Genomic DNA, 26,247 nt, shown 5'->3' with positions numbered 1-26,247 from the left:
ACACATATACATACCTTGCCGTAATGTATGTATATGTGTGTGTGTATGGGAATGGGCTATGGGCAGCACACATACATATATATATGTACTAGAGATGGGCAAGGACTGAAATAGTTTGGCACGACTCATCGTGGCACTGAAGTAAAAAGTTCCAGCACGCACTAACCCGCACCGTTAAAATATTCAAAGCACGGTTCAACACGTTTTTCATGATTTATTTGAACACATGTATGTCCGCTCATTATATTCATATATATGTTTTATTAAACAAAATAAGCATATAAAGCATTAAAATAAAATAAAATCCGACCCCATAGCCGAATTTCCCGAAGGGATTGCGTGCGACTACCATGAGAAAATCGATCGCTCTAAATATTATACCAACACTATTGTCAAGCGTTGGGGAGGTGCTGGCAAAAACAAATCTTTCGAATAAATCGCTCTATTTTCCATTGGAATTTTAAGTCTACCGTGGTCAAATGCCGTGATTGAACGGGTATTCAGTCAAATGAATATCGTTAAGATCAAACTTAATATTAAATATATGGTTTGTTTTAGAAATATTTACTTGTTTGATGTATACGACTAGAATTCTTTTGAAATTTAACGAATATGGATTGCGCTGTCATACCAAATGTTGCCACAACCACCAATCACCGGGAAATATTTAAATTCAACACGTTCCAGCGATAAATATACCGATTCGAGTAATAGCGAATTAGATGAAATAATAACACAATTAGAAATCTATATATCTATTTGTAGCTTGTTCTAGCTTGTATTTTTGTAAGATATAGCATATTTTGACGCTCAGAATCTGGAATCACTGTCCCAGAGACCACAGTGCTCCGGAGGGGCCCTTAATAACGATGCAGAATTCACCAGCCTGGGTGGCGGCTGCCGCCGTCGCAACCGCCGCAACCGTCGCAACCGCCGCCGCCAGATACTAATTTTATTTCAATTTAAGCAAATACTTCCGACATGGCCGTAGCACTCTGCTAAAGAATGCCATTAGTATTAGAAAAATAACAATAAGTAAGAGGAAAAGGAAGTGGTCCGAGCAGGTCAAAAATATGGATATAATGGACCGAGAGCGCTTGGTGCCGGCCTTTTTATAGGAAAAGCAGCAGTCGGCGACATAGCCGCGTCAAAATGGCGGAGCCTCTGCTTTGCCGTAATGTATGTATATGTGTGTGTGTATGGGAATGGGCTATGGGCAGCACACATACATATATATGTACTAGAGATGGGCAAGGACTGAAATAGTTTGGCACGACTCATCGTGGCACTGAAGTAAAAAGTTCCAGCACGCACTAACCCGCACCGTTAAAATATTCAAAGCACGGTTCAACACGTTTTTCATGATTTATTTGAACACATGTATGTCCGCTCATTATATTCATATATATGTTTTATTAAACAAAATAAGCATATAAAGGATCTACAAATAAGAGAGCAGATACTGTGATGACACCACCGTATTAGTACATTCACCATGACATCACCTTATTACTAATTTCACCACGGTCGCGACTGCGCTGTTGTCATTCCGGATTTTTCGTCCCTTCGAAAAGCACACACACCCGTCCGTCGACATACATATGAATGCATGAAAATCCACCCTTTACTGCTACGTAGAAAAATGAGAGAGAGGGAGAGAGAAGTTGTAGCATCTACACCATGATGGAATTATACAAGGTGGTCTCGTCGGAAAAGGGCTATGCCTTAGCGTATGCTAGCTATAAATGCGAGTGAAAGGCGCATAGTAGTGAGTGTGAGTGAGATGGCATATGTTGATTAACCCTTAACAGACCCGTGGTGTTTAAAATTTTAAAATAAAATGACTTCACTTATATATTAATATTTAAATTTTTTGCAGGCATTAATACTTTTTCGTCAACATTTTTAGTTATATTAAAATGTATCTTCTAGATAATATATAAATATTGCTTCTAATTCTATGTTATTTTTTTATATGCTATAAATATAATATAATTTGCAATATCTAATTTGGTTGTTTTCGGGACACAAGGGTTAAGGGTTGCAAAAAATTTCCTCCACGAACAACCTTCCGCATTAACAAGCATGCAAATTAAATAACTGCGGTAGCGGATTGCATTTTTAAAAAGTTTTTATTTAACTTCTAAGTTTACAGATATAGATTTAAGTTGAGGGTCACAAAGGATTCCGGACAAAGGGTTTGCGCGATCTTAGTTTTTAGCTCGACTTTTCGGTGTCGCTTCTGGATCAAGACTGACTTGAACTTTTTGATCTTTGCATCGTCGATCCCTTTCGGGAATAGTTTTTCTATAAACATTTCAATTGATTTCGCCATCCCGAGTATTGGATTTAGTCATCCAAAGAGAGAACTGTAAAATGCCTAAAGTGCAGGATCTGCAGAAAGCCGGGTGTGAGATTGTTTATGAGAAGCCGGGTGTGGGCAAACATTGGTTTTCCATTTAGGCGAGTGTCAAAGATTGGGATTGTGGCGGGAGCCATTGAGATTGTACATCTTAGAAATCAATTAGGCGGAGGCCCAAGATTGAAATTGTTTTCGTTTTGGAAAGCCAAAGATTGTTTACAACTCGTATAAGAGCTCAATAGAATTGGGTACGTTAACTTGCATGCACTCACCTTTATCGTCACAAAATTCTATGGAGTTGGAGAATGAGGAATTTGTGTTTTGGGGATATTTACGTGACCGCTGAGGATCCGTGGTGGTTCCGCGCGCAACGGACCAAGTGAATGGCGATGCGACTGCGCATAATGACCAACTCTCTTGTCCTTTCCACAAGAGCTATTACAGCTTTTTCAAGGGGTCTTGTATACACACTGTGGGCACGTACTACGTCGGAGCTGCAGACAGTCCGTTGGGACAGGTTTGTATCCAGATCTGAGTTATTTTATTGGGGAATTTATTGGAGCAAAAGGGAATTGATGACATCTTTGAATGCAATCACCGATTTTACGAACTTTTTTGTCTATTTAGTAGATATGCAAAACTAGTCACTAAACTTTATAGATATCGAGAATTTGTTTTAGGAGTCTGCCCACATAGCTGCCCCGCGGGGAACTAAAGTAAACAGTTCAGAATTCTAATACAAACCCAACATATGTAAATATCTATGTAAGTTACATTTTAGTATTATTAAATCCAAAGCTTGGAGTTTTATTGTGGATCCGAAAAATTTCGGATTTTGTTCTCGCTCACTCTCCTTTTGATTTTCTGGTAGAGAAAAAGAGGAAGCCACACACAAATTAGCTATTTTGTCGCTTTTCCTTCTTCCTTTTCCTTCTATCTTTGATTGTGTGTGTGCCTACACAACAGCAAAAAACCAAAACGCTGACTAAAAGCATTATTCGTAATGATCGAAGGGAATAAAAAAAGCATGAGTACATGTAGTTATGATTTTATGAATACTGCGGATTCATATATATTTACATATGTAGGTAGGTCGATAAGCAGATTGTAGGACATGATTTGTAGAAAAACATATAGACACACATCTTTATTCGAATATAATAAATGACAAGTTGTTTGGTATAAAAGAAAGTGAGACAAAAAAAGTTGTATATGTATATGTAAGTATAAGTAAGTGTAACTAGCGCCAAAGAACGTTCCACAGTACAGCCGAAAAGTCCTTTTCTCGTTCGCGCTCTCGCTTCTGCCTCTATCTATCTCTCTCCTCCTCTGTCGTCGTCTCCTATATACTATAGGAGGATACTACTCGTACTCGTATATATGGCGTATATATGGGAAGCGGCGACGCCGTACAAATGCTTCGAGATTACAGATTCGACTTGAACACTCGCTGAAATGGGTTTGGGTATTGGTGGGGTAGTGGGGACTGCGGAGTGGACGCTGCTGCTGCTGGTAGTGGCACTTAGATGCCGCGGTAGGACCGATGGGCCAGGAAGGCACTGATGAAGTAAAGAACGGCATTGACCAGACCCAATACACCGGCCACCATGTAGCCGTCGTGCTTGACATCGCGCAGCCGGATCAGCAGACAGATGGATGCGGCCAGGATCAGTATGGCAGCGACGCTGTGGTAGATCAGCTCCTGCAATAATACAACCAATACGGGCCCAATGAAAACATGGCAAAGATCAATGCAAGGACTTGCGCCACTCACGTAAATCGTCTTGGCGATGATGCCCCCCGTGCTGAGGGAGGTGAGGCAGGCGAGCAGTAAGCAGAACGTCCCTATCATAAACGTGGTGGCCATCAGGTAGAGGAACAGATCCTGCTGTCCCGAATAAAAGTAGTTGCGGTATCCCTGATAGTTGTAGGCCACTATACCCACAATAGCAGCGCCAATGATCTGTTTTCAAATAGGCTCGTTAGACTCTCCGATGAGATAGTTGTGTATGTATTGTATGTTTTGGGATATGTCCGGGATCGGTCGGCATAACTTACCAGCTCAAAGAGCTTCAGAATTCCCGGAAAGGACTTCAGGTAGCCCGTGTTGAGCACGATGTACGAGGTGTTGGTGGTGCTGGTGGTGGTACGTGTAATGGTCACTGAGTGCGACATCTTGGCGTTATTTTCTTTCGGGGGTTGTACTGGGGATATTGGCCTTAAGATAGGGATCTTCTGCAAAATAAGTTTTTTCGGAATATTGAAAATTTTTCAGTAAATATAGTAAATACCAACTACCAATTAGAACCCACATCACCGATTTGATTTACGTTTCAGGCGGATGCCGTGTTCAGAGAAGTTTGAAACTTTACGAAAGCTTATCCTTATGGATTGAATATCGGGTACTATCCAAATGGTTTTATTTCAATTTAATAAATCGTTTAGGTTTCAGGACCTAAATCCTACCATCCGGATACAGTGGTTTTTTGCACGTCTCCCAACTCGTACTCGTACCTGCAAGTATTCTCTTCTGTGGCACACATTGTCCCACATTTACGAGTACACTTGTGGCCGATCGTATGGACAGCTGTTACAGATCGAATGCCCTTGCCACGCCCATCGATCGGCACAGTTTCAGAATGTTTTCGGGATGCTGTTGTCTGTGTGGGTGTGCTTGTGTATTTTTGTTCATACGTTTGTTGTTGTTTTCGTTTTGGATTTTTTTGTTTTTGTCTAATTTTAAAACAAATTTCAATGCCGGCCTCGGGCGAAAGCGCCAAAAGCGTTATTGAAACATCGCCCGCCAGTGGGAGAATCGGAGAAAATGTATTTACTTGACACACAGATATCCTCCTCCTCGTCCTCCTTCGCCACCGTCAGTCTTTAGGGGATCTGCGCACATCTACTATATCTTTATTGGGTAGACACATACGTGCAAAGATATGCCCATATATTCGTACTAGTAGGAGTGGGCACACATGTACATACATTCAGATGGGGTGACGTCATGAACTTTATGGTCTGCTGCCTTTTGTTCGTTGGAAAAACTGAGAAAAGCTCCCAGAAATGGGGACGCACACGCACACGCACACTCTAGTGTCTGAGGAGCGAACCAAAGACAAAAAGGTACAAAGTGGATATACTCTTCCCCGAATTCCCGGAAAATTCATAGTGAATCGAACATCACGTATCCCATATAGCCCTCTCTATTGCTCGTATGTGTGTTTGGGATGACTCAAATTTCATTGGGGATGGTGTTGGGGAGGGGTTGGCTGTTGATTTCAGACCTTCCTCAAGCTCTCGGAGCGAAAATCCGCGGCGCATTAATCAAGGCAGACGGTGACGCCATCACATCGAGTGACGCAATAACTTACAGCACAGACTGGTCTGACGGGGGCCCAGAGCCCCGGAGCCCCAGAACCAAAACCAAATCCGGCTATGATGAGACCAGACGAGAGATGCTAATCGCAATAAACCAGAGGGAATGGAATGGGATGGTCAAGGGGTGTGGCCATGGCCATTCCATGGCATTCCAAAACATTTTGCCCGAAACAAAAAAAGGAGCATTCTACTCGTATCATCCATCGAGTATGCTCGAACTTTGGGAGCATGTTGATTAGGCACCAACGGATTTCCGCTTGGCATACGAAATCGAAAAGGAGTGGGGAGGGGAGGCATGTAGGAATGGCTGGGAACAACGCCAACGGCCCAATCCGTTCCATGATATCATGTCCAAATTATGCATGCAACAGCAGCAACAAGTTGTCGGTCGGGTCGGGCCTATCAAATGAGTTGCCCAAATAAATTCTGCCTGCCATTTGTGTGTGTGTTGAGTGGAGTGGAGTGGAGTGGAGTGGGGGGAAGTGGTGCGAAATCGAGTTATATCTTTTCTTTGCCGGAAATATCTTCTATCATTTGATGGGAGACGAGACTAAAGGGTGCCGCCGACTAGCGGTGGCTGCCGCTATCGATTTGCCGATAACTGTCAATCAGTTTGTGCCACCTTTTCCGTGGGGTGGCGGTGGGGCTGGAATGGTCTGCTCTGCTGATAACAGGAGTGACTGCGACGCTGCACCGAAGCGCAGAATCGTACTCATGTTCCGATTCGGAAAATGATATCATCGCTTCTCTATCGGACGAGCGCACAGAGCTCTCCTCCCCTACCACACCACGATGCAGTTTTATGGCAAACAACATAATCGTAAAAAAAAAAAAAAAAAAAAAAAAAATCAAAAACAAGCGAAGGAACAACAGAATTCAATAGTTTTCAGAAGGAGCGGGGCGGGGGCCCCAGAAATCGCGCGCGTTTATCAAAAATGTTCCCCTTAAATTCCACATTCGCACTCATACATATGTACACCATTCAAATACATATGTATCTTTCGATGAATATACATATGTACCTACATATACTTATGGGAGGGCATCTTAGTCTTACTTTTTGGATACTCGCTGTTCTGCGGGGGCTTTTCGAAATTTCCAATTTACTCTCGGGGTTTTCGGGGCTGTCTTGTGTGTTGGCGCGCGCACGTTGAAAACGAAACTGAAAAAGCGTTTCGCTTTTTTTGCCAGCAAGCGAGCAGCAGCGGAGCTATAGAGCAGCCCCAGCCCCAGCCCCAGCGTCGCAGCCGACGCTGGCTGCGTCGTGTTCGAATGAAAACAAAATCAAGCAGAAGGCTAAAGCGGTTACTGCCACCCGACTAGACGATGCCCAGCAAAATCTCATGAGCGAGAAAGGACCGATAAGGCTATACACGAAGCCCATCCATGACTCAAGCAAGGTTAAGATAAGTCAACCATACTCAGCCTTAACCCTGATCGAATATCATCAACGTACATACCAAAGATATGTATGTACATACATACGTACATAACCTTCTTGAGGTTTTAAGGCATAAGAGCCATTGAGCCAATTAAATTTACCTATAGTCAAAAAGTCACCTGAGAATGTCGAACATACTTTCGACCTTTCGCCGCCTACAGGGTATCATCTCGAAAGCACAACAAGTTGTGGGCCCCCGGCCCCTGTTGAAAGGCGTCGTCCGCATTGACTGACTGGCTGCCTGTCTATCGCTGACGCGCTGACGTCGTGATGTCATCGTCGAACGCTCGCCGTTCGCCGCTGGCGAGTATCTGTCTGGCTGTCCTCCGGGCCCGGGCAGCCTTCCCAATAAATATCAGTTATGGGTTTCAATGCATTTTTGACGGCCTTAAACGCGCCCCCGGCACGCACTCTGCGGTGTAACTGTTCCTTAATGGGGCCCCAAGAGCCACCCCGCCCAGAGAGAGAAGTTGCGCGGACAATTGCACTTATTATTATTAGTATTATACGAGCATTCTGAGTCAGCGGTGCCTGATTGCCATAGAGAGAGAGAGTGGTTGACTGACGGAGAGAGTGCCGGTGAAGAGTAGGTGAAGGCCCTGGAAGCTAAGCGAGTGAGAGAGAGCAACAAGAGCTTTGCTGTGCTGTGCAGTGGTGTGGTGTTTGCTATATCTATGAGTAATGCAATGCTCGGCAATGCCTGCGGCGATGTCGGCGCTAGTTCAAGGAAAACACGTTGACACGACGCGATGCGATGCGACACCCAATGGCCCCACCACCTAGTACTGATCAGGAGGTGGGAGGGAGCCAATATCTGCAGTACAGATCAAATGAGTAATCATCTCCACGTACGTAGAAAGAGGTTGGCCGGCCAGGTGCCTAGATAAAATACCGTTACCATTTACCGTTAACGAAATGAAACGCTTTCTTTCTGGGTTCTCAAATGTTTTATTTCCATTGATCTCTCGCTGATTCTGATGAATGTTTGACATGCGATTAAACGCATGTACATATGTATGCATGCATGTATGTTTATGATGTGTTGAATGTGTATGTATGAGTGGCTGAATGTGGACGCATTTCGATGTGGGTTGGGTGCGTGCTGGTGATGGCTTGTTTGCTAAATGCATATTTGCTTAGTAAAATTATTAATCAAATCCTATTCTCAGTACAATTTTGTTTAACAAATCGTTTCGATCTACATCCTTTTGTTGTTGTTTATTTCTTTGTTCATTTTCACCTTGTGCTGCCCGGCTGTTGTGGTTGTGTGTGTGTGTGTGTGTGTGTGTGGGAGCAATAATTAAGGCTAAATTTATATTATATGTAATTGCTTTCGTTTTGGGCTGCGCTTCCTATCTATCGAGCATTAGTTCAACTAGATCGATCGACAGTTTGTTGCTTGGGTTGTTTTTGCTTCTATAAAGAATGTGTGTTGTTGTCAATAGTGGAAAACATTCTATTCGTTCTCTCATTTCATTCTTTAGGTATGGCAGTATGGCATAGGGAAAGCTTTTATAAACAAACAAAAATTCAGCTCCGAGCGAGCAGCTACGAAGCGCCAGCAGCAGGGGCAGTGGCAGAGGTATTGCTCGTGTGTGGCCATCCTGCTCTGTCTCGTGTGTGAGGTGTTCTAGTGTGTGATTTTATGTGTGTGTGTGTGTGTGTGTGTGCTTAACTTGTTTTTTTTTTCAAAATTTCTGTGTTTTTTCTCCTGTCGCTGCTCCAAAACTGACTTTAACCCTTAGTCGAGACCATCGTCGACAAAGTCCGCCGATTCCTTCTTGGCGGCCTTCGGCTCGCTGCTATCACTGGCCTTCTCTTTTTCCTCATTTTCCTGGCCAAACGGTCCGGCTCCAGCTCCAGCACCACCGAAGCCAGCTCCAGTTGGGTCTCCACACGGGAAGAACTGCTTCATCAAGTTGAAGATCTTCGGATTGGAGGCATACTTGGAAATGTTGGCCGGATTGGCTAGGATATCCTGAATGGCGGCAGCCATCTCAGGATCCTTCATCATGCCCAGCATCTCCGCTATTGAAGCGCCGCCGGGCATGCCGCCAGCTCCGCCCATGTCTGGGAAACAACCTGGGAAGCCACCGGGGACACCACCACCAGCTCCTCCTGGAAAGCCGCCGCATGTCGAGCCGGCCGAAGCCTTTTGTTTTTCCTGCTCTTTGCGTGCCTTGTTCTGGGCACGCAGACGATCCTTAACCTTACGCTCGGCCTGTTTGCGCTCCTGCTTGACACGGTGCTGCTCGATCTTTTTGGCATTGGGCGTCACCTCGCGCAGCCACTCGTCGGTCTCCTCGTCAAAGTCCAACTTGCAGGCCTGGCGCAGATCCTTGGCGGCCTCCTCGAACTGGCCCAGCAGGCGGTGGGCTCGTCCGCGGAACTTGTGGCCGGCCGCCGAGTCGCAGTTAAGTTCGAGTGCTTTATCGCAATCACGAATGCAAGCATTGGGCTTCTTCAGCTTGAGGAAGGCCTGGCCACGCTTGGCATAGTAGAGGGCATTGCCTGGATTCAGCTCAATGGCCTTGGTGTAGAGGCCAACGGCCTCCTCGAACTTTTGCTCGCCATAGGCCTTGGCCGCCTCGCCGCGCACGTCGCCGGCCTGGTCCATCTCCTCTTCGGTGGGCTCCTTCGAAGAGTCACCCATGGGCTGGGCTGGATCAAGGTCGGGCTCGATGACGCCTGTGGAAAGGAGTGGAAAATGATAGCGGTGGCTGGAGCAAAGATCAAAGATTGTTCCGACAATCTGAAAAGTCATGTGACTCTGCAAAAAAATGCTAGGGCTACCAACGCACCTTCCATATCCAGCTCAACATCGGACTCGGACTGCGACACAGTCTCGTCATCCTCGCTGGCATCCGAATCGATGCTGACTCCCTCGGAGTCTGGGGTCGAGACACCAGCACCAGCCGATTTCGATTTGGGACCGGCATCGCCGCCGAACGGGCATTTTCTGGAAATTTCGATTAGCAAAAAAAAAGCGAAAAAAATTGTATGTGCGAAAAATGTGCGGAATGCGCGAACGTGGAGGGGGCCACAACCACAACTTACCCGCCTGCAGCGGCGTCCGGCATCTTGAAGTCGCCTGCCGGAACCTGGCCGCCAAACTTCTCAATAAAATCCTTGACAAACTTAAGTTGCGGCACATTCAAAACCGTGGGATTCGAGTCCACGAACTCGATGAAGCTCTTTAGCTTCACCAGGTCATCCTTTTCCATAGGCGCGGCCATTTTCGTTTTTAATTTTCAATGATTTTCAAGTTTTTACTTTTTACTTCTATTCAGTGTGACTGCGTACTTATCGATCAAAAATACACTCAGAAATAAACCGATTTTCAAAATATACCGATGAAAAAACGTACTTAGCCCACTTAAGCCCCCTTTATTTGAACAGGATAACAACTTGAGTTAAATTGCGGAAAATAACAATAGATCTAATAGGCTAAGCACTCTCTGTCCATGATATGAAATCATATTTTGACATTCGATACAGGATAAAATAATTTTCTTCCGTAAAAAATAAAACGAACTTAGCCCACTTAACCCCCCTTTATTTAAACAGGCGAACATATGTTTCTAGGTTGTTACTTAATTCTCGTTTTAAATAATTACGTACTAAGCCCACGGTGACGCAGACACAATGGCAGCCGCAGCCACGCCCCCGGATACAGCTAACGCGATCGAGAAAGCCCCCAAGGAAGTGGACATCTACCGTGATACCTTCATCCGTTACATGGGTAAGCGCAGAAAATACAATTGCAAATCGAAACTAGCCTCAAGCCCAACCCTGTGCGTGCCTCTGGTATTTCAGGCTACAGCAATGAGATTGGCGAGGCTTTCAGACCCCTGGTGCCCAAGTCGATTGTGGCCGCCTCCTATGGCATGGCCATTGGGTACGTGTGCACGGACACCTTCGACAAGTCGCTGCGCCTGCAGAGGACCGGTGCCTCCAATCGCGATTTGGCCATCTTGGCCGGGGACGTGTTTAGCTGGCAGATGATGGCCTCTGTGATCATTCCGGGCCTGGTTATAAATCGGTAAGCGTGCAGTTCCATGGCTCTGGGTCTCTACATTCTTCCGCACTACACTTCTTTTCCAGAATCACCTGGGCCAGCCGGATGATGCTAAGAAAGGCACCAGTGGGTATACTGAAGACGGTGCCAACGCTGATAGGACTGGCGAGCATTCCACTGATCATCCATCCCATTGACAGCCTTGTGGATCGCATAATGGACGAAACCTACCGTAAGGCTGTGCGGTAGTGAAGGCAAGGCCTACCGCTCCGCGTTCCCCATTCAAACTTCTTGTTCCGGTGATAGTCTCTAGCTCTTAAGTATTTCCAAATGCCACATGCGACATGATACATGCCACTCTGCTCTGCATCGTAGATGACAGCTAAGCCCTTGACCTAAATGCAATTTGAATCGATACATAGATATGTATATATTTGATAAATTTACGTTTTATTGCAACTGAGACAGCACGGACATATTTGTGTTGGTAGGGTGTGGGGGGGTAGGGTGGTAAATGTACAATATACTTTAAAAAAATAACTTTTCTCTATACACGCTTGGGGCCACTGGTGGAATGCCGCTCGATTGGTGGACTGCATCTAGTTCTCGTCCTCGTCGTCGCTGTCGATCAAATAGGGACTGTCCAGGGCACCCAGGCCGGCGGCCACGCCGCCCTCGTTGGCCGTTGCCAGCTTGGTGCGGAGCATGTGACCGGCCTGATAGTTGTGAATGATATGGTCAGCGTCGCCGATGACCACCCCAAAGATTCCCAGTTCGGAGACCATGTCCACAATGGTGGGCGGCATCTCGGCGCCTGGACGCACCATGTAGCCCTTGGTTAAGGGCGGATGTATGAGGTCCATTAGGATCCAGCCCGAGCGCTCAACGCGCGACATACGCTGCAAGGCAGACAGAGAAGAGATTAGGGAGGATTATCTTGGATCAGGGATAGTGATCAGATCTCACCTTGAGGGCGTCTGGAATGTCCAGCCCATAGACATTATTGCCACCGCCCTCGCGTTGCGGCTTGAGCACAAACTTCTCGGGTGTGCGCAGTGCCATCTCGTAGGTGGCATTGCCTGCATCGTTGTCGTCCAGCGAGTAGAGACCAGTAAAGATCTTGCCTACCGCCTTGATCTCCTCCGGATCGTTGATGAAGCGTTCCAGCACCGCCGGCTGGGCCAGTGCCTGCTGTACTTTCTTTGTCCCCGCTAGATGGTACTGGATGGACGGGCACTTGATGGCCAGCGATGTCTCCATCAGGTAGCGGGCATCCCACTCGTCCTGCGAGTGATAGTGTCCGGGCTCGTAACCGGCACGGAAGTAGATCACAGCTACCTCAAGGCCACTCCTGAAAGAGGAAAAAAACATTAGAAAGAGGCGGAGCTAAAGGATTATTACGTACAGCAGGAGTTCCTTGTTCAAGCCGAGTTTTCCCTCGCGATGAACATCGGTGAGGGTGCGACGCAGCACCTTGATATGGGGATAGGTCTCCCGTATGTAGAACTCGTGGAAGCGCTGGTCGCAGATGTTGTAGGACACATCCTCGATGATGAATAGGATCACAGCCTGCGGCTTGGCATAGATGTCCCAGGCCTTGACCATCCCGTCACAGAGTCCAGCCAGGGCGTTGTTATTGGGCATCTATTGGAAGGAGTTATCAGACGAATTAGCTAGATATATATTCAAGGCAAGGTATACGGGGCACGGGGATACTTACTTTCGGCAGCTTGTCGGCATGTCCCAGTTCTCTCAGCACAAAACTGATTTTGATCGAAGCAGACAGAGCGGAGGCGGAGAAGAGAGACGAGAGAGAAGGCGAGATTAGCATAATTCTGTGCCCAGACCAGGGACCAACAACAACAGCAACAGACAACAAGAACAACAGGGTTGTGGGGGACAAAGTTAGTTACATTTACACCGCAAAGAACACAAAGAACTCTTGGATTAGAAGATACTCAATGGTTTGGATGTGTAGATGGGTTTACGTATGGTTGCGGTTGAGGGATAGATATGGGATAGAGGCGGGTTTTAGATATAATAGATTTAAGCTGCTCAGAAGCCCAGATGGAAGATGGAGAATGGAAGATGGAAGGGTGCATAAGCTAGGCATGAGCGCATGAAGAGAGTAGGAGACAGACTAAAGCCATTGTTAGATGTTTGAGGGGGCCGCCGCATGCAACAAAAGAGGCAGAGACAGAACAATAGAAGAACAGCAAAAGACAGGGAGAGAGAGATCTATGATAAGCTTCGATCTATGGAGATTCTACGATGGAGATTCTACGGATGAGTGTGGGTGGTGCGTGAGTGGCAGTGCTTGGAGGGAGGGGTTAGAGTGTTTGTTGCAAGTGTAAGTGCAGGTGTGTGTGTGTGCTTGTATACATCGTTGTTGTTTATTTCTTTGTTCATTTTCACCTTCTGTGTTCTGTGTGTGTGTGTGTGTGTGTGTGTGTGGGAGCAATAATTAAGGCTAAATTTATATTATATGTAATTGCTTTCGTTTTGGGCTGCGCTTCCTATCTATCGAGCATTAGTTCAACTAGATCGATTGACAGTTTGTTGCTTGGGTTGTTTTTGCTTCTATAAAGAATGTGTGTTGTTGTCAATAGTGGAAAACATTCTATTCGTTCTCTCATTTCATTCTTTAGGTATGGCAGTATGGCATAGGGAAAGCTTTTATAAACAAACAAAAATTCAGCTCCGAGCGAGCAGCTACGAAGCGCCAGCAGCAGGGGCAGTGGCAGAGGTATTGCTCGTGTGTGGCCATCCTGCTCTGTCTCGTGTGTGAGGTGTTCTAGTGTGTGATTTTATGTGTGTGTGTGTGTGTGTGTGTGCTTAACTTGTTTTTTTTTTCAAAATTTCTGTGTTTTTTCTCCTGTCGCTGCTCCAAAACTGACTTTAACCCTTAGTCGAGACCATCGTCGACAAAGTCCGCCGATTCCTTCTTGGCGGCCTTCGGCTCGCTGCTATCACTGGCCTTCTCTTTTTCCTCATTTTCCTGGCCAAACGGTCCGGCTCCAGCTCCAGCGCCACCGAAGCCAGCTCCAGTTGGGTCTCCACACGGGAAGAACTGCTTCATCAAGTTGAAGATCTTCGGATTGGAGGCATACTTGGAAATGTTGGCCGGATTGGCTAGGATATCCTGAATGGCGGCAGCCATCTCAGGATCCTTCATCATGCCCAGCATCTCCGCTATTGAAGCGCCGCCGGGCATGCCGCCAGCTCCGCCCATGTCTGGGAAACAACCTGGGAAGCCACCGGGGCAACCACCACCAGCTCCTCCTGGAAAGCCGCCGCATGTCGAGCCGGCCGAAGCCTTTTGTTTTTCCTGCTCTTTGCGTGCCTTGTTCTGGGCACGCAGACGATCCTTAACCTTACGCTCGGCCTGTTTGCGCTCCTGCTTGACACGGTGCTGCTCGATCTTTTTGGCATTGGGCGTCACCTCGCGCAGCCACTCGTCGGTCTCCTCGTCAAAGTCCAACTTGCAGGCCTGGCGCAGATCCTTGGCGGCCTCCTCGAACTGGCCCAGCAGGCGGTGGGCTCGTCCGCGGAACTTGTGGCCGGCCGCCGAGTCGCAGTTAAGTTCGAGTGCTTTATCGCAATCACGAATGCAAGCATTGGGCTTCTTCAGCTTGAGGAAGGCCTGGCCACGCTTGGCATAGTAGAGGGCATTGCCTGGATTCAGCTCAATGGCCTTGGTGTAGAGGCCAACGGCCTCCTCGAACTTTTGCTCGCCATAGGCCTTGGCCGCCTCGCCGCGCACGTCGCCGGCCTGGTCCATCTCCTCTTCGGTGGGCTCCTTCGAAGAGTCACCCATGGGCTGGGCTGGATCAAGGTCGGGCTCGATGACGCCTGTGGAGAGGAGTGGAAAATGATAGCGGTGGCTGGAGCAAAGATCAAAGATTGTTCCGACAATCTGAAAAGTCATGTGACTCTGCAAAAAAATGCTAGGGCTACCAACGCACCTTCCATATCCAGCTCAACATCGGACTCGGACTGCGACACAGTCTCGTCATCCTCGCTGGCATCCGAATCGATGCTGACTCCCTCGGAGTCTGGGGTCGAGACACCAGCACCAGCCGATTTCGATTTGGGACCGGCATCGCCGCCGAACGGGCATTTTCTGGAAATTTCGATTAGCAAAAAAAAAGCGAAAAAAATTGTATGTGCGAAAAATGTGCGGAATGCGCGAACGTGGAGGGGGCCACAACCACAACTTACCCGCCTGCAGCGGCGTCCGGCATCTTGAAGTCGCCTGCCGGAACCTGGCCGCCAAACTTCTCAATAAAATCCTTGACAAACTTAAGTTGCGGCACATTCAAAACCGTGGGATTCGAGTCCACGAACTCGATGAAGCTCTTTAGCTTCACCAGGTCATCCTTTTCCATAGGCGCGGCCATTTTCGTTTTTAATTTTCAATGATTTTCAAGTTTTTACTTTTTACTTCTTCAAAAATACACTCAGAAATAAACCGATTTTCAAAATATACCGATGAAAAAACGTACTTAGCCCACTTAAGCCCCCTTTATTTGAACAGGATAACAACTTGAGTTAAATTGCGGAAAATAACAATAGATCTAATAGGCTAAGCACTCTCTGTCCATGATATGAAATCATATTTTGACATTCGATACAGTATAAAATAATTTTCTTCCGTAAAAAATAAAACGAACTTAGCCCACTTAACCCCCCTTTATTTAAACAGGCGAACATATGTTTCTAGGTTGTTACTTAATTCTCGTTTTAAATAATTACGTACTAAGCCCACGGTGACGCAGACACAATGGCAGCCGCAGCCACGCCCCCGGATACAGCTAACGCGATCGAGAAAGCCCCCAAGGAAGTGGACATCTACCGTGATACCTTCATCCGTTACATGGGTAAGCGCAGAAAATACAATTGCAAATCGAAACTAGCCTCAAGCCCAACCCTGTGCGTGCCTCTGATATTTCAGGCTACAGCAATGAGATTGGCGAGGCTTTCAGACCCCTGGTGCCCAAGTCGATTGTGGCCGCCTCCTATGGCCTGGCCATTGGGTACGTGTGCACGGACACCTTCGACAAGTCGCTGCGCCTGCAGAGGACCGGTGCCTCCAATCGCGATTTGGCCATCTTGGCCGGGGACGTGTTTAGCTGGCAGATGATGGCCTCTGTGATCATTCCGGGCCTGGTTATAAATCGGTAAGCGTGCAGTTCCATGGCTCTGGGTCTCTACATTCTTCCGCACTACACTTCTTTTCCAGAATCACCTGGGCCAGCCGGATGATGCTGAGAAAGGCACCAGTGGGTATACTGAAGACGGTGCCAACGCTGATAGGACTGGCGAGCATTCCACTGATCATCCATCCCATTGACAGCCTTGTGGATCGCATAATGGACGAAACCTACCGTAAGGCTGTGCGGTAGTGAAGGCAAGGCCTACCGCTCCGCGTTCCCAATTCAAACTTCTTGTTCCGGTGATAGTCTCTAGCTCTTAAGTATTTCCAAATGCCACATGCGACATGATACATGCCACTCTGCTCTGCATCGTAGATGACAGCTAAGCCCTTGACCTAAATGCAATTTGAATCGATACATAGATATGTATATATTTGATAAATTTACGTTTTATTGCAACTGAGACAGCACGGACATATTTGTGTTGGTAGGGTGTGGGGGGGTAGGGTGGTAAATGTACAATATACTTTAAAAAAATAACTTTTCTCTATACACGCTTGGGGCCACTGGTGGAATGCCGCTCGATTGGTGGACTGCATCTAGTTCTCGTCCTCGTCGTCGCTGTCGATCAAATAGGGACTGTCCAGGGCACCCAGGCCGGCGGCCACGCCGCCCTCGTTGGCCGTCGCCAGCTTGGTGCGGAGCATGTGACCGGCCTGATAGTTGTGAATGATATGGTCAGCGTCGCCGATGACCACCCCAAAGATTCCCAGTTCGGAGACCATGTCCACAATGGTGGGCGGCATCTCGGCGCCTGGACGCACCATGTAGCCCTTGGTTAAGGGCGGATGTATGAGGTCCATTAGGATCCAGCCCGAGCGCTCAACGCGCGACATACGCTGCAAGGCAGACAGAGAAGAGATTAGGGAGGATTATCTTGGATCAGGGATAGTGATCAGATCTCACCTTGAGGGCGTCTGGAATGTCCAGCCCATAGACATTATTGCCACCGCCCTCGCGTTGCGGCTTGAGCACAAACTTCTCGGGTGTGCGCAGTGCCATCTCGTAGGTGGCATTGCCTGCATCGTTGTCGTCCAGCGAGTAGAGACCAGTAAAGATCTTGCCTACCGCCTTGATCTCCTCCGGATCGTTGATGAAGCGTTCCAGCACCGCCGGCTGGGCCAGTGCCTGCTGTACTTTCTTTGTCCCCGCTAGATGGTACTGGATGGACGGGCACTTGATGGCCAGCGATGTCTCCATCAGGTAGCGGGCATCCCACTCGTCCTGCGAGTGATAGTGTCCGGGCTCGTAACCGGCACGGAAGTAGATCACAGCTACCTCAAGGCCACTCCTGAAAGAGGAAAAAAACATTAGAAAGAGGCGGAGCTAAAGGATTATTAAGTACAGCAGGAGTTCCTTGTTCAAGCCGAGTTTTCCCTCGCGATGAACATCGGTGAGGGTGCGACGCAGCACCTTGATATGGGGATAGGTCTCCCGTATGTAGAACTCGTGGAAGCGCTGGTCGCAGATGTTGTAGGACACATCCTCGATGATGAATAGGATCACAGCCTGCGGCTTGGCATAGATGTCCCAGGCCTTGACCATCCCGTCACAGAGTCCAGCCAGGGCGTTGTTATTGGGCATCTATTGGAAGGAGTTATCAGACGAATTAGCTAGATATATATTCAAGGCAAGGTATACGGGGCACGGGGATACTTACTTTCGGCAGCTTGTCGGCATGTCCCAGTTCTCTCAGCACAAAACTGATTTTGATCGAAGCAGACAGAGCGGAGGCGGAGAAGAGAGACGAGAGAGAAGGCGAGATTAGCATAATTCTGTGCCCAGACCAGGGACCAACAACAACAGCAACAGACAACAAGAACAACAGGGTTGTGGGGGACAAAGTTAGTTACATTTACACCGCAAAGAACACAAAGAACTCTTGGATTAGAAGATACTCAATGGTTTGGATGTGTAGATGGGTTTACGTATGGTTGCGGTTGAGGGATAGATATGGGATAGAGGCGGGTTTTAGATATAATAGATTTAAGCTGCTCAGAAGCCCAGATGGAAGATGGAGAATGGAAGATGGAAGGGTGCATAAGCTAGGCATGAGCGCATGAAGAGAGTAGGAGACAGACTAAAGCCATTGTTAGATGTTTGAGGGGGCCGCCGCATGCAACAAAAGAGGCAGAGACAGAACAATAGAAGAACAGCAAAAGACAGGGAGAGAGAGATCTATGATAAGCTTCGATCTATGGAGATTCTACGATGGAGATTCTACGGATGAGTGTGGGTGGTGCGTGAGTGGCAGTGCTTGGAGGGAGGGGTTAGAGTGTTTGTTGCAAGTGTAAGTGCAGGTGTGTGTGTGTGTGTGTGCTTGTATGTATACGTGTGAGTGTGTGATAGATAGAAGAGCGCTTAATACTTCTGCAGCTGCACCAAGTGTGTGGCAATGCCACCGAAACTGGAGGCAACCGTGTTGATTTCGACCTGCTTTATGGCACAGCCCTCGTACACGTGACCCAAATAGTCGGAACGCAATAGGCCGATGCTATAAGCCTGTAATTATGATCGTTATACATTATATATACATATACATTTCACAGCAGCAATTCCCTTAATTCTAATTCTAAACTTAAGCCAAATCAAAATAGGTAGGTAGAAAAAAAGTAATGATCAATCAATCAAAATGTATATTGTTGCGCACCGTCCTCCACAGGCTATATAATTCATAGAGAGAGCGAGAAAGAGATGAGACATAGATATAGATGTAGAGAGAGAGAGAGAGAGAAAGAGTGACAGAACTGGCGATTGTATGGCGATGGGTGGAATGAGGGTTACATGAAAGCTTTGCAGATTTATGTTAAAACAACTGCCAAAATATCTATATATTTAAGAAGAAAAAACTGCCTGTTTCTGTTTCGTTGGGTTCTACAGTAATAGCAACCACGCCCCCCCCACGATTACTTCTGTTTTGTGTTTGTTTTTGTGGAAAATCCGATAAGGCCCGCAGCTGATCCGCAACGGGTGGCCATATTTTGTTGTATTTTAATTAAAAACCAATTGCCAGAACAGAAACAGCAACGTATATTATTTATACCGAACCAAACCCAACCGAACCCCTCCTCTGTTTGTCTTATCGCTTTACGTTTGAGCGCTTAAACGCTTCAGCAAATATAATAATATATCAGCTGGCATTCTATCTATTCTATTCCAATCTAGTACTCGTGTGGATAGTATCTCTCTAGAGTGGGGACAGGGGAAGGGAGGGGAGGGACTGCTCGTACATGCACACTTCAGGAGATATATAGTAGATATATGTAGTATCTCTCTGGTCATGCGGGGAGGACTACTTACAGACACAAAGAACGGCACAGAAAACATGAATTAGAATTGGTAAAAACTTGGATGATCTGGTTAAAGCGGTGTCGATTAGTTAGCTTCTTTGATCAGAAGATTAAGCAGGGATGCTGGCGGTCGGGCGTCGGGTAGGCAGTATAGAAGGAGGAGGAGCGGAAGGCAGAAAGCGGTAGGCAGCAGAGCAGGCGGCAGAACAACATTACTCAGCATTCTGTTGGGGGGACTCAGCCGAAAAGTAGTAATCAAATTAGTTAGCAAATACATGTAGAAAATACAAGTCAAGTTATACATATGTTCATGTGTGTTTAAAAGTAATTAAGACTCGAACAGAATGGAAGGAGAAAAGGAGGCTTTAGCCTCCTTCGATTAGGCTACAGGACACTACAAAGGCAGCACAAAAACACACACGAGGCAATGTGAGAAAAAGACTAACAAATTCCGCTGTGACAACAAACGGTCTACGGTTTTAAAAGGATCAGTTATCATTGATCAATGATCAGTGGGTGTGTGTGTGTGTGATCGTGAGAATGATATGCTCTATAGTCTATGGGCAGTGGATGATTGATAATGGAGTGTGGATGTGTGAGGGTGAGGATTTGTTGGGTGTCAGTGGTGGGGGTGGGGGACAGCACCTTTGTACGGTTTTACTTGCTGGTCCCAAATGGCCAAAGCCCGAAGCTATCGTATTGATCTCGACCTGCTTCCAGCAGCAGTAGGCCGCCGTCTTTCGATCCTTGGATGCCATGGTAGCGGTGGTTATCCCAGAGACTGTGGCCCGACTCAGATGTATATCCCGCTTGGCCTTCTCCTCTTCCGACCTCGCTTCTGCCTTGGACTTGGCCTTGCCTCTTCCGCCTCCTCCACTTCCAGTCCCAGCAGCAGCAGCAGCAGCAGTATCCGCTTGACCATCCTCGCCAGCCTCTCCTCGCAGCAGCAGGGCCTTGGGCGAGAGCTCCGGGCATCCGGACTCTAGCATTAGGTCGCTGCGCAGCATCCCCAATGATGTTCGCTTCGGATGGCGATTGTTTGATTGATTTGTTGGTTGGTTGAGTTGATTGATTGATTGGTTGATTGGTTGATTGGAGCAGTGCACAGCGATGCAATGAGGTACGGATAATGGAGCAACAAATTGTGGTTGAGATTGATTGATAAATTTGGACAGATTTCGGTTTGATTCGGTGGGTGTGTCGGGTGATTGGTGGTGGTAGTGGTAGTGGCGGTGCATTGTGCGGGTTAGATTTTGGTTGAGTTGAGACGCCGAGAAGAGCAGAATATATGTGAAATTAATTTCGTATTAAATAATAAAGTGTGAATACATATTATTCAATAAATAAAGACAGAATTCTTGCTAAAACATAAACGAATAGAGTGAGAGAGAGAGCTACAGCAAGGAGCGGGGATCTGGAAGTCGGAAAAGGGACCTGGTCTTGGACTTTCTGGCATTCGCAGATCGATTTACAAGCTAACAGATTGACTGACGATAAGGAGGCCGCTTCTCCAGGATGAACGCATAAATTACGCCAGATTATCTGAAGCTTCCATTATGCACATGGCAATGGGTATGGCTATGACTTTGGCTGCGGGGCGATTTATGGATGGGCGATAAGATTACACCAGCCGATGTGCGAACGGATGAGGGGCCGCAATAAATTAATCGCCTGCCCCTAGACTAGCTCCAGCTCCTGATGGATGTTCACGCCTACACCTACGTCTACGGCTATGGCTATGGCTATGGCTATGGCTATGGCTATGATGGGGTGTTTACTGGAGGGTGGCTGTCTGTGCTCGAGTGTGTGTGGATGCGGATGGAGGGATGTGTTTGTGTGTGTGTGCGTGTTTGTGGGTGTGGATGGACGCAACGAAGCAGAAGACGGCGTCTCACCTGTGTGAAGCCATGTGCCAGCACTTTCCGATAGATGTTAAACAGATTGGCGGTGAACTCATCCACCTTGATAGTCTCCGCTAGGGTGGTGGTGATGAACTCCTCATCGTGGGCCACATTGTGCATCAGGCGGTTGATGATCGGCTGCAGGCCCACCGCCTTCTCGAACTCCTTGCGCGGAAACGAGGAGGGGACCAGCACAAACGGAGCAAACTATTACACATACACAAGGGGGCATACAATTAGATAGGGCAATTGGATCAACACCGCTGGCACTCTGCACCACTCTACTCACGTTCAAGGAATCCGGACTGAAGCTGGTCTTGGAACGCATGGCCGCACCGTGCATGATGGCATAGTCCTTGGCCTTGCCCGTCACCTCGATCAATTCGTCCTCGGGCAAAGGCAGGTGGATGCAGTTCCGCAGCACGGGTGTATTGGGATCGACGGACATGGTTCGGCTTCTGACTGTGGCTGCGGGACTGGTCTGGTCTGGTCTGGGGACTGGCTGCTGCTGCTTCTGCTGGCTGAAAGTACACAATCGATGGTCAGCAACTCTCGAATACTCCGATGGCGGCAGGGAGGACCTCACAATTGCGCCTGTTCGCCGGGAATGCTCGCTGCTGAATGCCAGCAGTCAGTGTGTGCTTGTGCTTGGATAGTGCTATCGCTATCTCTTCCGCTGACTCGTATTTCGTCACTGGTCGCAAGCCCTGGCTGCTACGCTGCACTCTCTTGCTTGGGTCTTGGCTGTTTCTATGGTTACACTCGTCGTCACTTGCGATCGGGCACACGATAATTTGGGCTGATTTTTGTGGATTGTGTAGTTTAATTTACAAATTAAATTTAAAACAATACAATTGACGGGAAAACTAAAACAGAATTCTTCAACAAAACCAAAATACAAAAACCAATATTAGGGATGGGCGATAGTCGACCCAGCTGACTTGTCACGAGCATGAGCACGACCACTAATCTACCCGCACAGTACATACATATGTAGATGTGCCAGTTCATACACCGAACATGTCGAAAACGAACTTTCTGTATTAGATCCCAGTGACATCCTTCGATCTGTCCATCGACAACAAGGACATTGACTATGGCAGCCAAGGGAGCGGCTACGCGGACTACTAGACTCCAGATAGATATCGTTGTTGTTAGGTTTAAGGATATATAAGGATTTAGATAATAGATACATATATTTATTTATTTGTACCAGGCTAAAACAATTGAAAATCATCCTTGCAGTATCCTGTATGGGGGACACTATCCCGATTAGAAAAAGGCGTGGCACGCCCAGATCGGTTTACAAATAGGGGGGAAAGGAAATATTTTTTATTGGGAAAAATGTGCTTGATCGTTGATAATTTCGGCCCACAAAAAGCCGAGAAAATTAAATATCTATGTTTGGGGTTGTTATAGTCCTTACCGAAGGATCAAGGAAATTTTCCAGATCACGGTCAGGCCACAAATAAGGGAGAAAACTAGATATATACATACATACATATGTCTGGAGAAAAAAGTCCTTGATCCCTGGTCCTTGATAAGCAATGCATTAGAACATAGGAGCTATTTCGAATCCAGGAAAACGTCGCACATTCCGCCAATCTTCGGAAGGCCATATCTCAGATAAATAGGGCCAGATCTGTGAAGGACCCACTCTCCCATGATCGTGAGTGTCCAGACTGTCGATCGGCATCAAAATCTCGACTTTGAAAATAAGGCCGATTTTTTGAAAATTTAATGATGGTTACATCATGATTTTTTGCGAAAATCGTGAAAAAATGGATGTCCTTTTTCCTGGTGGCAGTCGATTGGCAGGACTCTCCCCATCACGAAAAGACATACCAAGCCCCGATCGGCTGCCGTATTGCAGAAATATAGCGTACAGAAAAAACCAGTATTACAAAGAAATGCAAATCCGAATCTTCGGAAGGCTATATCTCTGACAAATAGGGCCAGATCGGTGAAGGACCTACTTTCCCAGGATTGCGAGGATTCAGACTGTCGATCGGCATCAAAATCTCGACTTCGAAAATGAGGGTTCATCATGATTTTTTGCGAAAATCGTGAAAAAATGGATGTCCTTTTTTCTAATGGCAATCAATTGGCAGGAATCTCCCGATCACGAAACGGCATGCGACCAGATTGGTCGATAAATAGACGAGATATAACCAAAAACTTAAAAAACTGTCATTTTGGTCGCAAGTTGAAGATTGTTGTTTCACAAAAACAAAAATCGTTACAGAAAATGAGTGTTTTCTAATTTTAGATGTTGAACAATTCACAACAACAACTGACCCTAACAAGCCAGTTTTGCTTGATTTTTTTCTCCGCTATTTGTGGCCCGATCAGTGTGCTGCCTTCCTGTGATCAAAAAAAAATAACCCGACTTAATGGAGCCCTTATCAAGGATCCAGAATATTTTTCCCAATCAAGCCTTTTAGTATTTATTTATTTATTTTATTATTCGACAACGGAATCAAAATAGTCCTTAACCAACTTATCTCTATCTTCAGCAATAACAAAAACAATAAACCACAAAATAATACATGAAATAGGAAAAAATCTATAATTAACCGTCTGATGGCTCTTTTCCCCTGGCAAAAGTCAAGCTGACAACGCATTGTGCTGGCGAAAAGCCCAACAGATGGGCTAATTATTACCATAGTTTGTCCGGTGGAGATCAACCACAAAGGGTGCATTGGTCCTTAGGCGCCTTGCAGGCGTAAAGGGAGGAGAGATGCACGATGCGAAATCTCCGAATTTTCTGGATGCCAGGATAGGCTACAGCTTCAAAACGTGTAAGTGAATCAGTATATTATTGTATAAATATTTTGTTAAATATATCTTCTTTCACAGAGGACTTACATATGTACCCTATGCTTTACCTCAAACCGAGTCTTATCCGATTTCTCCCCGACAGACGGAGAAGAAGCCATCGTCATCCTTCATCCTGGCCATCGACAACAAGGACTTTGACTTTGATCTCGTTGTTGTTAGGTTTAAGGATAAACTTTAGATAGTAGATATTCATGTTTTCACTTGTCACTAAGCTAAGTTATGATGAATAAAACTATTAAAAAATGTTCCTTGCTGTTTTCTGTACGGGGGAATCTATACTGATTACAAAAAGGCGTGGCATGCCCAGATCGGTTCACACATAGCGGCCCACAAATTGACCCACAAATAGCAGAGAAAACTGAATATGTATGTATGCATGGGGTTGTTGGAGTCCTTACCGAAGGATCAAGGAGATTTTTCTGATCATAGCGGGCCATGGCACGTCTCGATCGGGCCATAAATAAGGGAGAAATGGGATATTTATGTCTGGAGAAAATATCCTTGAACCTTGGTCCTTGATAAGGACTCCATTAAACCAAGGATATTATTCCAAATACAGGAAGTCGTCGCACGTCCCGATCGGGCCACAAATAAGGGAGAAAAGAAGATATACACAAATTGGCCCACAAACAGCAGAGAAAACTGAATATGTATGTATGCATGGGGTTGTTGGAGTCCTTACCGAAGGATCAAGGACATTTATCTGAGCCATGGCACGCTCCCATCGGGCCACAAATACGAGAGAAAACAAGATATACATGTGTATGTGTCTGGAGAAAATATCCTTGATCCTTGCTCCTTGATAAGGAATGCAATAGATCAAGGATGCTATTGCCAACACAGAAAGCCGTCGCACGCTTAGATTGGGCCACAAATAACGGAGAAAACAACAAAAGTTGTTGTTGTCTATTGTTATACAACAAATTTTTATTGTTGTACAACAAAAACCCTAAACCTGCGATCGCTCAAATGGCCAAAATCGAGAATTTAAAATCTGGGATACCAGGCGAACAGAAATCATCAGCAAGCAATTTTAGATAGTTAACAAACGTGTAGCATACTTTTGGGGTTTGCGAAACGGTGAAAGGAAAAAATACAAAAAATTAGAAAAAAAAGACCAGCGACCTTCTGCTGATTTCTGTTTGCCTGGTATCCCAGATTTGAAATTCTCGTTTTCTGCGATTTGAGCAGTCGCAAGTTGAGAATTGTTGTTGTAGAACAACAACAACAACTTTTGATGTTTTCTCCGTTATTTGTGCGCCAATCGGAAAAATGTTCCTGATTTGTTGGAGTCCTTATCAAGTACTAAGGATCAAGGATATTTTCTCCAGACATATATATATCTTGTTTTCTCTTGTGTTTGTGTCCCGATAACATCCTTATTCTGATAGAGTCTTTAGCCAGGACCAAGGATAAAGGATATCTTCTCCAGACATATCTGGTTTTCTCTCGTATTTGTGGCCCGATGGGGGCGTGCCATGGATTAGATAAATGTCCTTGATCCTTCGGTAAGGACTCCAACAACCCCAAGAATACATATTCAGTTTTCTCTGCTATTTGTAAGCCAATATGGGCGTGCGATGGCTTTCTGTGATCGAAAAAATGTCCCTGATTTTATGGAGTCCTTATCAAGGATCAAGGACATTTTCCCCCATCAAAATAATTAGTTTTCCCCTCCACGCCTTTTTGTAATCAGGATAGATTCTCCCGTACAGAAAACAGCAAGGATAATTTTTCAATAGTTTTATTCTTCAAAACTTAGCTTAGTATAACTAAATAAACAAGTTTGTAACATTT

At 46.3% G+C, this 26,247-nt stretch overlaps 7 protein-coding genes across 12 annotated transcripts; 2 read left to right on the top strand and 5 right to left on the bottom strand.

Annotated features, from left to right (window-relative positions):
* Window positions 1-3,494: 3,494 nt before the first annotated feature.
* LOC108165026 lies at window positions 3,495-6,910 on the bottom strand. The gene is made up of 4 exons (XM_017301062.2): window positions 6,801-6,910; window positions 4,421-4,597; window positions 4,137-4,325; window positions 3,495-4,064 (listed from the first exon to the last, which is right to left on the bottom strand). The coding sequence occupies exons 2-4, from the start codon at window positions 4,535-4,537 to the stop codon at window positions 3,885-3,887; spliced, it is 486 nt and encodes a 161-aa protein (XP_017156551.1). The 5' UTR covers window positions 4,538-4,597; window positions 6,801-6,910; the 3' UTR covers window positions 3,495-3,884.
* Window positions 6,911-8,108: 1,198 nt separating this feature from the next.
* On the bottom strand, window positions 8,109-10,505 carry LOC108159546 (hsc70-interacting protein 1-like). Its single transcript, XM_033386061.1, has 3 exons — window positions 10,242-10,505; window positions 9,986-10,143; window positions 8,109-9,872 (listed from the first exon to the last, which is right to left on the bottom strand). Exons 1-3 carry the CDS (start codon window positions 10,418-10,420, stop codon window positions 8,926-8,928), a joined length of 1,284 nt encoding a protein of 427 aa, XP_033241952.1. The 5' UTR covers window positions 10,421-10,505; the 3' UTR covers window positions 8,109-8,925.
* Window positions 10,506-10,715: 210 nt separating this feature from the next.
* Window positions 10,716-11,665, top strand: LOC117186028 (mitochondrial fission process protein 1-like). The gene is made up of 3 exons (XM_033386064.1): window positions 10,716-10,926; window positions 11,001-11,226; window positions 11,289-11,665. The coding sequence occupies exons 1-3, from the start codon at window positions 10,830-10,832 to the stop codon at window positions 11,449-11,451; spliced, it is 486 nt and encodes a 161-aa protein (XP_033241955.1). The 5' UTR covers window positions 10,716-10,829; the 3' UTR covers window positions 11,452-11,665.
* Window positions 11,632-13,657, bottom strand: LOC117186027 (glutathione synthetase-like). The gene is made up of 4 exons (XM_033386063.1): window positions 12,923-13,657; window positions 12,608-12,846; window positions 12,169-12,553; window positions 11,632-12,101 (listed from the first exon to the last, which is right to left on the bottom strand). Exons 1-4 carry the CDS (start codon window positions 13,031-13,033, stop codon window positions 11,802-11,804), a joined length of 1,035 nt encoding a protein of 344 aa, XP_033241954.1. The 5' UTR covers window positions 13,034-13,657; the 3' UTR covers window positions 11,632-11,801.
* Window positions 13,619-15,645, bottom strand: LOC117186026 (hsc70-interacting protein 1-like). The gene is made up of 3 exons (XM_033386062.1): window positions 15,424-15,645; window positions 15,168-15,325; window positions 13,619-15,054 (listed from the first exon to the last, which is right to left on the bottom strand). Exons 1-3 carry the CDS (start codon window positions 15,600-15,602, stop codon window positions 14,108-14,110), a joined length of 1,284 nt encoding a protein of 427 aa, XP_033241953.1. The 5' UTR covers window positions 15,603-15,645; the 3' UTR covers window positions 13,619-14,107.
* Window positions 15,646-15,872: 227 nt separating this feature from the next.
* LOC108159545 (mitochondrial fission process protein 1) lies at window positions 15,873-16,821 on the top strand. The gene is made up of 3 exons (XM_017292929.2): window positions 15,873-16,082; window positions 16,157-16,382; window positions 16,445-16,821. The coding sequence occupies exons 1-3, from the start codon at window positions 15,986-15,988 to the stop codon at window positions 16,605-16,607; spliced, it is 486 nt and encodes a 161-aa protein (XP_017148418.2). The 5' UTR covers window positions 15,873-15,985; the 3' UTR covers window positions 16,608-16,821.
* Window positions 16,788-22,520, bottom strand: LOC108159514 (glutathione synthetase-like). Of its 6 annotated transcripts, none has more exons than XM_017292877.2 (8): window positions 22,191-22,515; window positions 21,899-22,130; window positions 21,604-21,816; window positions 20,354-20,730; window positions 18,079-18,121; window positions 17,764-18,002; window positions 17,325-17,709; window positions 16,788-17,257 (listed from the first exon to the last, which is right to left on the bottom strand). In XM_017292877.2, the coding sequence occupies exons 2-8, from the start codon at window positions 22,055-22,057 to the stop codon at window positions 16,958-16,960; spliced, it is 1,716 nt and encodes a 571-aa protein (XP_017148366.1). In that variant the 5' UTR covers window positions 22,058-22,130; window positions 22,191-22,515; the 3' UTR covers window positions 16,788-16,957. The 6 variants fall into 6 exon arrangements, with proteins under 6 accessions (XP_017148366.1, XP_017148376.1, XP_017148383.1 ...); XM_017292887.2 differs by having other exon boundaries at window positions 22,196-22,515; XM_017292894.2 differs by lacking the exon at window positions 20,354-20,730 and adding an exon at window positions 18,787-18,920 and having other exon boundaries at window positions 22,191-22,514.
* Between the last annotated feature and the right edge of the window lie 3,727 nt (window positions 22,521-26,247).

This window comes from Drosophila miranda, chromosome XL (genome assembly GCF_003369915.1).
Source record: "Drosophila miranda strain MSH22 chromosome XL, D.miranda_PacBio2.1, whole genome shotgun sequence".
In the NCBI taxonomy this organism is placed as follows: domain Eukaryota; kingdom Metazoa; phylum Arthropoda; class Insecta; order Diptera; family Drosophilidae; genus Drosophila; species Drosophila miranda.
Note: the sequence above shows the minus strand (reverse complement) of the source record. Positions and strands in the feature narration are given on the sequence as shown.